At 39.1% G+C, this 13,630-nt stretch overlaps 1 protein-coding gene across 5 annotated transcripts in view; it reads right to left on the minus strand.

Moving 5' to 3' along the window:
* The window catches only part of rbms3 (RNA binding motif, single stranded interacting protein), a 292,172-nt gene extending 278,743 nt beyond the window's left edge, over positions 1 to 13,429 (minus strand). For 2 of the 5 annotated variants that reach the window (XM_086014736.1, XM_086014735.1), the window contains exons 1-3: positions 13,271 to 13,429; positions 7,458 to 7,542; positions 6,871 to 7,028 (exon numbers count right to left, since the gene is read on the minus strand). In XM_086014736.1, coding sequence (XP_085870862.1) covers positions 6,871 to 6,926 — 56 coding nt within the window. In that variant the 5' untranslated portion in view covers positions 6,927 to 7,028; positions 7,458 to 7,542; positions 13,271 to 13,429. Of the gene's footprint in view, positions 1 to 3,583; positions 3,724 to 6,870; positions 7,029 to 7,457; positions 7,543 to 13,270 lie in introns of those variants that run through there. The other 3 variants (XM_086014741.1, XM_086014743.1, XM_086014739.1) reach the window with 2 other exon arrangements.
* Positions 13,430 to 13,630: the final 201 nt, after the last annotated feature.

Genomic DNA, 13,630 nt, shown 5'->3' on the forward strand with positions numbered 1-13,630 from the left:
AAATACCGTAAGTGAATGTGAGGCTTTGTAAAGCCCTTTGACCACACACCATTATGATGTAGACACAGTGCTATAGAAGTGCACTCAATTTACCATTTTCATCAAATTGGATTTTTCCTCTGTTGGACTATGACATGTTTTTCGGAAAAGTGCAATTTGCAAATGGCGAATGGAGATTCTGTGTACTTGGCTATTTTTGTATTCATTGAAATTTAAAACGCTTATTAGCAAGACTCTTCTCTGTGTTGTAGCAAATTTACAATACATTTTTTTTCCATTAAGTTTTCATTTCTGTAAACATTCAAATATTTCAATTTCTTATTCTTTCTACTGGGGATTTTGAGCATTTTAAAATATAAAAGGATCATAGTTCACTTTCGTCATTAAGGATTTTTTTTGGGGGGGGGGGCAAAACCCCATCCCCCATCCTCATTGTTTATCACAATGTTAAAAATGTTTAACTTTGTGCTAAAAATGTGTCTCACCTTGTCAGAGTTGCACGCCCTGTGTCCAATACCCTCTGTTTTGCCATCACTACTCTAGCTGTGTCTGTTATTAGCAGGGCTTTAATAATCAACCCAGCAGGCATCTTCTTCATTAGGCAGGCAGGTGGAGAGAGGCCACCGAGCCACACTGACCCCGCTACACTCTCCTCATTGGGGATCTGGCACAAGAATTTTAATGGGGGACTAACAGAGGCAGGCAGGTCAGTCCAGGGGACACAGTGTGCATGCCAATCTGGGCTGACCAACCGGCATGAACACAGCGAGAGCTGTGAACAGCTCGTCTGACAGTTTGTAACAAGCGTGGAGGATGGCAAGCCTATGGGGATGAAGGCCAGTGGGAGAGTGATGGTAAAGGGATCAAGTGAGGCATCGAGGTGAGAGAAAAGATGGAGTTTTGACAAGACCCTGGTGGCAATCTGGAACAGTTATTGTGTCACGCACACCAATAAAGAAGTTTACGGCTTTTGGTAATTGCCTTATTTATGCTGAGAAGACCATATTAACTGTTGCAGAGAAAGTTAATATATTATAAAACTAATCCGACCATAAATGAAGTGCTTGAAATTCATTGAAATGGTACACTGCCTTGTACTATCAATATTGTCTGTCATTGCCAATGCAACCACGGATCACTCACTTTAGTAGACCATAACGTTTATAGACATGCTTGGCAACTTTTGCATTTTGTTAGCAAAACGTTAGTGCTAACGTTAGTTATTTTAATGATGTTCTTCATGTGGCTAAAACCGTTGCTCAACTGCTAATTTGAAACAAAAACAAAAAATGTATAAAATTGCATCGGACAGGTGATGTTCATAGCAGTAGAAACTGTAGGATTGGCAGCAAGCAACTCACTTGCCCTCCATGTTCACTCTACAGAGCATTTTTTTTTTACTTATTTTAATGTTTCCCAACAGGGGTAATTGCCACATTTGGCATGTTTAGACTAACATTGAGTGACCCCCGTCCCCCCCAAAATCATGTGGCCCGTTGTCGTTTTGTGTTGTAACTAGAGATGGACCGATATGCTTTTTTCAGGGCCGATACGATACCGATTATTAGTAGTCGAGGAGGCCGATAACTGATATTTGGAGTCGATATTCATTGAGTTGATTCATTCAGTGAAAAGGAAAATATTGGCATCAAAATCTAAAGAAAAATGTACTCTTAACTTTGTTGTAACGTCTTTAAACATGTTTATTGAACAATGTTTCAGGTTTGCATAATGTTGATTCTTTTAAAATTATTATTTCAAGAAATTATGGACAATATAGATCTCTGTTATAAAATTCTACCAAAAAGTTCAAGGAGCAGGATTGTCAGCATGTCTTAAAAATGACAACATGATGACAACATGATGACAAATGAAAACAATCAATAGCTCCGTGTAGTTTTATACAGTAAATTTCAAAATGTCAAAATAACAGAAATGTTAAACTTACACATATCTTTGTTTTGCTTGCCACAGTTTTAAATTGATTTATTATCGGCCAGCAGAGTTTTAAAAAAGGCCGATGCCGATCTTCATCAAAAAGCCACATATCGGTGCAGATAATCGGCCCGGCCGATAATCGGTCCATCCCTAGTTGAAACAGCTGCCTAGGTGCCCAGAACATTTAAATATGGAAGAAGCAACAGCACTAGATAGCAGTAGAAGAATAAGACCAAAACGATCCCAAACAATTTACGATAAAAATTGATTTTTTTTTCATAGCTTTTAAATTGCCAATTTTAAAGCATTAGTACTGACAACAAAGATAATTATAGAGCATGGAGAATATTGTTTATTTAATTACCTTTATGGGTAATACAAAGGCCCTCTATTCACAACTCAGATTATTCAAAGAATCCCACAGGAGGAACAAGTCAATCAACCTTATAAATGCCAATGTTTTTTTTACTATTAGCGAGATTTGACTGTGCTCCATACTCGCCAATGGAGAAATTTCAAATTAAAATTATTTGCAGCATTGACAGCTGCTATATTTCACATTGAGTCAAATTAAAAATCCATAAATACATCACTTGCAAATGTCCACACCCTTGTCATCAGCACAATTACATTCTGCTTCGTCAAGAGTGGAAGACAAAGACTTTAATGAAGTGCACCCTACTGCGACTTCATATTGTTCTCATTTCTTGGCTTGTCAGGTTTCTAAATTAAGAGTGATGTTTCTATTTGTTTCGAAATGTGTTGTTTGAAAAATGGTTCACTTAGCTCAATACTAACACATGAGGTACAGCTCCTCCCAAATGTCCCAAGGAACTAAATATTGTATTTTGAGCGGTTTTGAAATCCATAAATAGGACGCAGGTAGAAAGACATAAAAAGACGCAATACTTCACAAGAAACCTCATTCAGACTGATTGAAAACCCCACAAAAGGTTCAAGTAAAGGACAATGCACATCCAAACAGATGTAAACATCTCATTTACATTTTAAAAGTGTTAGGCCGGGCTTTTATCGTGCACATTTTAAATGTCACTGGCGCAGGTGCAGCTGAACTCTCAACATGTAACTGAACATGTAAATAAGTCCATCGACGGTATCGCTGTCATCAACAAGGTGCTCTCACTGGCAGACATTAGGGGGTTATCAGAGGTCAGCCCTGGTTAAGTGATGCAACAAAGTGTGACAAAGTGGCAGCATCAATCCTCTTGAGTGAACCTGTGATTGAAACCCGGCGGATTTTCAAAGACCACCAAATGATGCATAGGCTATATATAGTCTGAAAATAATATACTTTGAATGTGAAACAGTTTAGGTTAAAAAACGTTTTTGTTTTTTTTTAAATCACCCAAAAAATTAATCGGGTATCGTTTTATCTTTTCAAGAATTTGCAGACTATTAATAGCTGCTCTCACATAAACAGACAACAAAAAACATAAAGCTTAATGGCCAGTGACTACAATAACAGCAGCGTGTCTTTTTATCTAGCAGTAGAATACGATCGAGAAGTAGTCCGAGTTCAAAAGGCTCTAACCGTTGTGGGTTCTGTAAGTTCTTGATATGACTGCTTTGTCATCGGTGACCTTTCCAATAAAGGGGGAACTGCGGATTAAGGGTAGATCCCTACCTGTCTCAATTTCTTCTATGTTGCACACATTCACCAGAATTGACTGTATTGATTGTTGTTCGTTGGCAAACTCAGTCTCCAACATTCACTCTCAAGCTGATCGATTATGACAGAACATTAGCTGATTCACAGGGGACAGCCTGTAAGAAAAAAAGAAAACAAATCCTTCTGATCCGCAGTGATGAAATCTGATGATAAATGTGAACAGTTTCATAAAGAATCCTGCCAGAGAGTTTCTGGAATTGCTTTGTTCACAGGCAAAAGTACGGTTTAAAATATCAATAGTGTCAGCGGATTCTCAGATATATTGAACAATACAATCAGCAGGAACTATAAATTGAGCTGCAGCCAAATAAAAACACAAGTTATCCTAATAATGTGGGGGGGGGGGGGTGGGGAAATACGATACAGTATATACACGTTTTGTACTTCTGGAGCCAACTTCCTTTCAAACACTTTATGATAGCTCAAATATGAGACCCATAACAGTCATCCGATCTGCATGAAATATCCTCCGCAAATGGCTTTGAGTGGGTATCAAGGCCCCGCTCTGCACGGTCCACAATAACAGAAGTAAAGCCCATCAAGTGTGTGTGCCAGACTATTTAACATAACTACTTTGTATTTGTGAGCTTGATAACGCTTGTGTACATTTAGGTTGTGGGTATGGGTTAGCGTACGTAATAGGCCGCATGTCTCCTCCAAGTTTTCGCTGCGCATGAGATTACCCCATCACAACTTGCTCGTCCAGTGAAGCCATCAGTCCGACACTAATCCTCCTTTGATGAGGCTTGCTTCACAGGAAAAGCACTGACATTTCGCGCTAAGGCCTTCTCCCTCCCCTCCCGATCACGCACGGAGGGGCCTCGGCTCCGGTGAGATGCTCTTTCATCCCAATGTCGGTGAGACGTGGGATTCAGATGACTGGTGGATTAGAATGGCAGCTTAGCGGAGACAGAGAGACGGATGTTCACACTCAAGAGACAAGGCCTTAGAAAAACCCAGATCAGATCACATTTGTTATCAACTCGAAAGGATTGGACATAATGGGCAAATTGTTTTAATTGTTCACGCACTTTTGACAGGCCGTCAACCAACACCGTCCTCGTTAAATTCCAGTAAAAGGACATATTTTCCCTGGCAATGAACTGCCAACATCATAGACTATCAACACATTGCCCAATGGCACCTTTAAGATCAAACCCCCAAAACCGTTTTGTCATTTAACTGGTTGACCTCTGCTTATACCCTGTCGAAAATTTAAAGAGGAAGGGATTAACGTAGAAACAACAGTACACTACGAACATAGATGTTTTTCCCAACCGCTGGGTAGTATTACAAAAGACATCAAAAGGAATGAAACACAACTCAAATATACAAAGAGTTGCGAACCAAGCTCTTAATAGGCCAACAAAAATAACATAAAGGCCACTTGACTACAACCGGCTCGAGAGCCAAAGTTGATCCACTCAACACGATATAGAGATCAAAGGGAAGCACTGCATTGTTTATCTTGACGGCTAAGAATAATGTAAGGACAAGAAAATTCCAAATAAAATCAAACTCGCAGACTGCAGCGCTCACAGGTGAAAATTGTGCACCTGCCCACAGCTAGTCAAGCACAACGGCACAGCAAAACAATGCAAGCCTTTAGTAAAAAAAAAGAGTTTTTCGATAAACACAGGATATGAGTACAATCTGTCAGCACAAGCAATTCAAATATTTAATAAAAGTAATAAAAACCAAAAAAGATAGTGATACCTTCTCCGTCTCTGTACCCATCTTTCTCTCTATTCTCCAATTACCAACCTCCAACTATCACCCAATCCAGCATCCTATTTAGAAGATCCAAGACTGCTTGAAAACCCACACCCACCAGCACGTTTACTCTCCTTGTCGTCTCTCCTCACCAATATCCTCTGCCCTTGGCTTGCTACCGGCGTTCCATGGTTAAAAGAGCTTCAATAACTCCTGCGCTGCTCGGTTTACATTGTGATCCCGGCGGCAACGGCAGCCCTGTTTGCCTGAAACGTGGTGCATGTCTTGACCACTCTTTCTTCTTCACAAAGCTAATTGAATCGATCCTTCCGCGTCACCTTCATGTCCCCCATAACCAGGGGGGCTGCCAATTTACCGCTTTCACCCCTACATTCCGCCCGGATGCCCCTCTCTTCTTCTAACGGCCTCACTGTACCTCGAGCCGTTTTATCATCTTTTGGGTTTTCGAACTTTAAGAATATCACACTCTGTGATATTCACGATCTCGCCAATTTGAAGCTCCTTCGAAGAAAAAATTATCATTTTTATCAGCGCACAGCATCGACGTTTTAAAGCTGTGATTACTTTTATTCTTATGGCATTCCTGAGTGTCATGTTAATGTTGTAAGGTGACCTTGTGATTATGACGACGGACCATATTGATTATTATTCAAAGTAGCTGCACACCATAAATTACAGCCAGGACTGTCCAAAGGCAAGTGGGAAAAAAAATAATAATAATTGTGATGAATCCTGGATGTTGCTGACTGGTAGAGAGAGTTCTTTGCATCTGGCATGTCATCTTGTTTTACCGGGATTGGTGGATTGATTCAGAGAAGATGGCCACAAAGCCACCAATGAACAGTTACTATTGGTCAACTTACTTAAACCATTCATACAGCAAATGGGGGTCTTCTGAAAACTAAAGTTTGGACTCAAAATCGTTATTCCAAATATAATCAATCTCAATTGGAAAGTGAAGGTTGGCAACCGTTTTTCCTGTTTAATGGTCTATGCACTGTATTTAATGACCTTTGCTTTCAGTCCAACATTGATTTGCAGCAGGTTTTTTTTATTTTTTATTTACTGGTAGATAGGGGTCTGTGAGCAGGTATTAGCCTCATATCTGATTTTCTTACACTTCTTAAAAAGGCTTGGTTTAGGTCTGGGGATCTCCGATCCAGTGTGCGCGTAGCCCTCACCCCCATCTTTATGCTGTTCATTCGACCATAGATATAAACAACCAATTAAAAAAAAGTGCAGTACGGGGGGATCATGCATGCTAATGGCGCTCATACTTTGTGGTTTAGCTGCAATAGCCACTGAACATGCCAATAATAATAATGGGCCACCAGCAATAACATCAAGTGAAATCGTTGAACTGAAACCCTGAAGAGATAAATACAAAATTAAATTTTGCATTACACCTGATTGACTTTCTTGGTTGATTAAGCAATCCAGCAGGTGAACACTCAGGTACTGCGATATGTGATTGATTGTATGCACAGAGGACTCATAACCAACAATACCTGTCAGACGAGAGGTGTTTCACTGCCTCCCTCTGGTACTGCAGAGAAACACACATTCTTGGTTGTGCCTCTCCACCATCTCATTTGCGGTTTTAAGAGGACACGAGAGCAGATTCCCCTTCCAATCATTCCTTGACATAGCGAGATAAACACTGCAACTGTGGAATAAAACGGCATTGTGCTTTAGTATGTGCATACTGTTTTAAGTCTCCACTTGGCTTGACATATTTACTCTATGTGCAAAAGTATTTGTTTGGACAATTAGTTACGGTTGTGCCTTTTCATGTTGCAACAATGGAAGTGAAAAAGTCCAAATGTGCTGTGTGGACTTTTAGCTTTACTTTAAGAGGTTTCACCAAAGTGTGATCTTTCCGAGGAGATGCAACTCAGCGGGGTCAATCTGACAGTGAAGATGCGTTAAGCCCTTGAAAGGATACGTCCCTAAACTAAAATTATGACCCTCTTCCCTCATTTAACTCATTCTTAGCTCGCTTTCGCTCTACAGATTCTATAATGCTATTCGGTCCGTGTGAAGAGTCATTATAGCAATGTTAAGTATGGGGGAGAGAGGTGGTTGTCACGGTTACCTGATCCAGCATGGTGCTGAGCCATCTGCCGTGGAAAAGACAACTCCCATGCTCACTGCAGTAATTACTGCAAACCCCAAGCAGCCTGCACACATGAGCACAGCAAGCGTGTGAGTGACAGAATACATCAGACAAATAACAGGCTATTAGCCAATACTGTACCGCATGCTCTTAAACCAAATCGGGATGAGCCTTACAACAGGCTGTCTTAGTCAAAATCGGGCCGAATGTGGCACTTTTCAAAAGGATCCATCTGTTCCCGCTATATTTTGGAGGGCTTGCTTCATTTCTTTGCCGTTGTTTGCTGTGTGACCCATTATGCTCCAGCTGTCAAACATTCCCTTTTGAGCTCCGGAAAAAGACTTAAGATACTTCCTTGGTTCAGACGAAAATGACGTCCGTAAATAACACACAACAGAGAGAAGTTTCAATTATGTTCAGTGACAGCCTACATTAGCAAGCACAAAAAATGTACCCGAGACGCATTCTTTCTTCAGCCGGACTTAGCATACATTTACATGTTTCTGGAACAACTTCATGAGTTGCTTTTACAGCAACACTGTTAACTACCGTTCATTTGATTACCAATTCTAATATGGTCGTAGCAAAGCGGGGGTTGAGGGATCACATCTGACCTCTTTGCAAGCAAAGCGACAATACCTTACTTCATTGTCTCTGTGCAACAACGAAAAGCAGGAGTTATAAATAATGAGCAGCACTGTTTATCAATTATCAATATCAGAGCAGTGGGGTCTCGTGAAAGCAAAGCTGTAGCATTATAGCAAAGGTCACTCTAATTATGTGCGTGTTATCTTTTGAGTCCACAAAGAGATTGAGTTTAAGGCTTATTATTGTGTGGTTTATTTTCCCTTGTAAGTGATTTGGTGATGGGTTTTTTTAATTGTCTTCTCTGTACAATGTATTTTTGTTTAGTCACCGCATATCATTGAGGTAGTGCTGTAAAATATGGCCCGGAAGTCACAACCCAATATTTTTGGCCTGAATGGTGACCACGCAATGTACATATATCTCCAAACAGTGTAAAGCCAGTGTTTTGTTGTTGTTTTTTAAGGAAAAAAGTGTCAATTGAAAGCTAACACAAAACAGCAAATAGCAAAAAATAGCAATCTCTGAGCCAAGCCATCCATCCCAGTAATATTGCCGTGACTGCGCTCTTTCACTTTAATTTTTTCCCCCCCTTTCCTGAAAAATATTAAACGGTGCAAATAACAATAAACGTTTATCCATAATAATCAAGAAAAAAATAACCCTAAAACTTTCATCAAAATGAAGTCACCCACTGATGCAAATAAATACACAAAATATCACTTCTTTTGAAAAACACACGGTTTTTTTTTGTGTATATACATAATCACGCACGTGCGCACACACAAGTGATAAAACCACAGTTTTCACAACAGGAAAACCCCTAGTAATTATCCTATTACATCAATCATGTGTGAATCTTTAAAAAGGAGGGAGGACTAATTTAATCAGACATGAAGCTACTATTCATCTTTGTGGCAGTAAGCGGAATGTCCTAATAGGGGTACAATTGCATTTGAATGCTTAAATGTTAATCCTTTTTATTTAAATTGAGATTAGACATTATTGATGCTGGCATTAGTTTCACAATGACTTGGAAACAAAATCACTTCAGAGGCTCCTCTCAATTACCAAGCATGAAAAAAATGCCTCAAGTGAGCTTTAAAGTCAACATTCAATGGGAGAAACCTTGTTGGAAAAAAAAAAAAAAAAAAAAAAGGGAGAGGCGATTTTTTTTCATATCAGCAGATTGAGGACATTTACATCAAGCAACCCAATCTTTATCCTCGGACACTTTAGATCAGACATCTTTTAAACAGCCACACTCGCACATGCTAAATTTTATGGCAAAATGCAAAAAGCAATTAGGAACCAACCGTGGTTTGAATTGCCTGGCGATCCAATTAAAACAGAATCCCCGCAGATAGCAGTCTGTTGCTAATGAGGCAAAATTACCAGCATTAACATGGCCTCATACTAACCGAGTATTTAACAAACATTTGCTACGTTCTGATATTTCATATTCTTCCTCTCTGGGAAATATATGTGCATTTGGATTTATTATTGCTCACTAATTTTCTGTAATGAAAGTGCTCGCCTGCAATGGCGGATAAACCATTTTAATTCAAGCAGTGAATATATAGCCTGAATATTAATTACCTCATTTGCATAAATTGTGTCACTCGACTCAGGATTCCAATTAAACCCTTGATTAATTGCTTGGCTGACCCGTTAAATAGAATCCTTTAAGTGGTTCAACAGGACACCAGTGCCTGTTGACACACACAAACACACGCACACACGCGCGCTTACAAGCACACGCCTACAGACTTTACACATGAACTACTCTGAACAAAATGATTCTTAAGGAATTAGTGAATACGCCTTGGCAAGTATGACACCTACAGGATGAAGCCATGCCAGCAGTCACGATTTGGTTTGAAAGTGGGACACTTTATTCAACAATCATCCACCATTCAATTTCTATATTAGCAGTTACTTGCATATGAAGACAAACAACTAATCACCCTCACATTCACACCTAAGGACAGACTTTTAGACTTTCGGGGGTGTCGATATGATATTTTGTATACGGTATATTTTTTTCATACTTGGTGGTCGACTGGTTAGCACGTCCGCCTCACAGTTCAGAGGTCGTAGTTCGATCTCGGCCCCGGCCTCCCTGTGTGGAGTTTGCATGTTCTCCCCGTGCCTGCGTGGGTTTTCTCCGGGTACTCCGGTTTCCTCCCACATTCCAAAAACATGCATGGTAAGTTGATTGGACTCTCTAAATTGCCCCTAGGTGTGATTGTGGGTGCGGATGTTTGTCTCTGTGTGCCCTGCGATTGGCTGGCAACCAATTCAGGGTGTCCCCCCCCCCTACTGCCCGAAGACAGCTGGGGTGGGCTCCAGCACGCCCCGTGACCCTTGTGAGGATAAGCGGTATCGATAATGGATGGATGATTAAAAGGTATTTTTATCATGTTCTTGCACTGTACGTTCTGTTTGCAATTTTAGTAAGACATTTATTTCCTTACTTTGCTTTTAAATGTCTAACTCTTTTGTTTGTAAATGTTTTGAAATGTACTTTTAAATACTTTTAATCATGTGAAGCACATCGAGTTACCTTGTGTATGAAATGTGCTATGTAAATTAAGCCGCCTTGCCTCTACAGGTTAGTGGTACAACAAAGCAACACAATGACTAGTGGTGAGCAGGATTTTCAAATTATGCGATTTTCAGAATAAGTCATTCCAGAAGAATCGGATTTAATCTCAAGAGAAATCATGATTACGGGCAAGCTAATTTAAAGTTTTATCATGTTAGGTTTGGAAAGACCCATCCATTCACTGGACTGTTTATTCCTCATCAAAAAGCGCAAGGGGTGTACTAAAAAAAAAAAATTAGTACACAATTAAAATAGAATCATTTGAGTTGACTTAATTCGAATGTTCATGAGTTGCACATGCTTAAAATATTTTTGTATCATTTTCAAGTAGAAGAGGCGGAAGTTGTGTCAGTCTACCACATGGACTTTTTTTTTTTTCCAGTCTGCATGACATGGCTTACAGGCAGCCAATGCAACTGCTGGACATATGCAGAAGTCACTTTCATGCCGCCAAAGTCTGCTGTGGTGAAAACACGTGTAGTCTAGATAGAACAAACAATTGGCCTTTGAAAATTGGCAGCTTGTATGAAAAGTGGAGCGGAATGATCAAACAATGTCATGCAGAGGCTGCAGTCAGGAAGAGGAAGCAGTCCAGATAAATCATATGAGGTTCTGTAACAACTGCAGGGCCTTGTCATATGCTCTATTTGAGCGAGCACGCAACATAAAATTAAAATTGCATGTCTTTATTTCTTGACAGAGTTAGCTGTTTAAACAAAGATGTGACATTAAAGGGATGGTTGGGTCGGGATGGCCATGTTTTCACTAACACGTTATATATTATTTGATCATGAAAATGAAAAGAGTTGTCATTTTCTATTCCATCCATTCATTTTGGAGAAATTAGGAAATAAATGACAACTTGAAAACCGCCTACTTTTAATGAGGAAAATGGCCGGGCCCCTACCGTTCTATCCATGTTCGGTCGGAGTCACCGGAGGGACCGATTACAAACTCTCCATTGGAAATCATTATATACATATACATACATACATACACATACATATACATATATATACATATACATATATATATATATATATATATATATATATATATATATATATATATATATATATATACATATATATATATATATACACACACATACATAATATACATATATATATATATATATATATACACACACATACATAATATACATATACATATATATATGTATACATATATATATATATATATACACATATACATATGTATGTATACATATATATATACATATAAATATACATATATACATATACACACATATATATATATATATATATATATATATATATATATATATATATATATATATATATATATATACAAACGAAAGTTCGAGTAAGTAGGATACCACACTTTTAAAGCGAGGAGGAAACCGTCTGCTTCATTCGTGCGGTGAGTGACATGAATATAATGTGTTTTATTGACGGAAGCAAATAAAGCAAGTATGTGCGTCGCCGTTTCAATTGGGTTATTTCAATTTGGGGTGTAACACTCTCCGCTCAAGCTATGTAAACAGGTTATTCCGAATGCTCGGGGATCGGAATCTGGACCTTAACCCGAATGTTGACCGAATGTAAACGTAGTCACTGGAGACGCATCAACAATCGGTCGGCGAAATGAATCGTAACCCTCCTAAACGTAATCCAATCTTTAGGTGGCAAGAGTTTTCTGCTCCTTTCACGAACTGTGCAATAGCCCTGAAAGATTTATTAAATGAACAAAGCAGTGACTGAGTGAAATGTGGAGTCAATCTAATTTAATACCACTGGCTCATATAATGAGAGGCCTTGTAATATGTGAGAAATAACTAAATTACTGATCACACTCTGCAGTCCTCTAATTATACCCTTGAGATAAGAGCGGCAGTAATGCGCTTTCAATACGCTTTTTGTTATCAGAGTTTACATAATTACACCTTACACACATGAAGGCATACATCCACAAAACAACGGTGAGATAAGTGCCATTTTGTAATTAGTAGTGGTGATGAAACCCTCAATTACAGTTTATTTACACACCATCACAGGGCTACCGGCTGACCTATGTGCTTGCAAGGAGCTAAGATTTAACACAAGCTCTAAAAACAGCAATGACTTCATGAGGCAGCCGCAGCGACGCATACAATTGATTCGCTGATTTTCCAGTTTATTTCCTTTCGCAGTTAAAAGGTAACAATCATTTATTCCGGTAATGACCGTTTTCCTTGTGAGTGGGTGTGAGTGGGCCTATGTCGTCAGACTGCAGAAACTAATGGGGCTAACAAAACCCAACAATGTTGGTTTACTGTCATTATAACTAGGAGAGTTGCAGAATCTCTGTGGATGAATTTTAGCCAGAAGAGAGATGTTATTCGTTGCGTTTTTAAACTACAAGAGGCGGAGTACACCCCGACTGCTTCCCAGCCAATTGAAAGGCGACAAAGAACTTTTCACACAAACACGTCAATGCAATAAAATTCCTTCAAGGACACTCGCCTTTTCATGTCATCTCATGTGCATGTTACATTTTGGAGAATAGTTATGCTGATTGTCAAGCAGCTGATAAATTAGCGCTCATTAGACTGAATGGTGTCAGCTGGGCTACTCACCACGCCACGTCCCCACGGTGGATTTCCACAGTAGCGGGCATACACGAGATTTAATATGAACTATAATTCAAGTTGAGTGGAAAGAAAAAGTCACGGAAATAAGTTTGAATAAACGTAAATCTGGTCACTCTAGCTGCCAACACCTGCTTGAACCGAAACTCACATTGAATGAACCCGATTGGCCATGTGACCACGTGACGTCATATGAAATACAACTATTGGCCAATCTGTTAGAAACAAATTTGTTAAATTAAAAATAATAATAATAATAATAATAATAATAATAATAATTTAAAAAAATTATTTGTTCTAAACAAATTGAAATTGAAAACTCAACTGGAAATCTTGGGGAAATTTGCA

This window comes from Filicampus tigris, chromosome 18, assembly GCF_054856515.1.
Source record: "Filicampus tigris isolate MCC_2025a chromosome 18, RoL_Ftig_1.0, whole genome shotgun sequence".
Lineage (NCBI taxonomy): Eukaryota > Metazoa > Chordata > Actinopteri > Syngnathiformes > Syngnathidae > Filicampus > Filicampus tigris.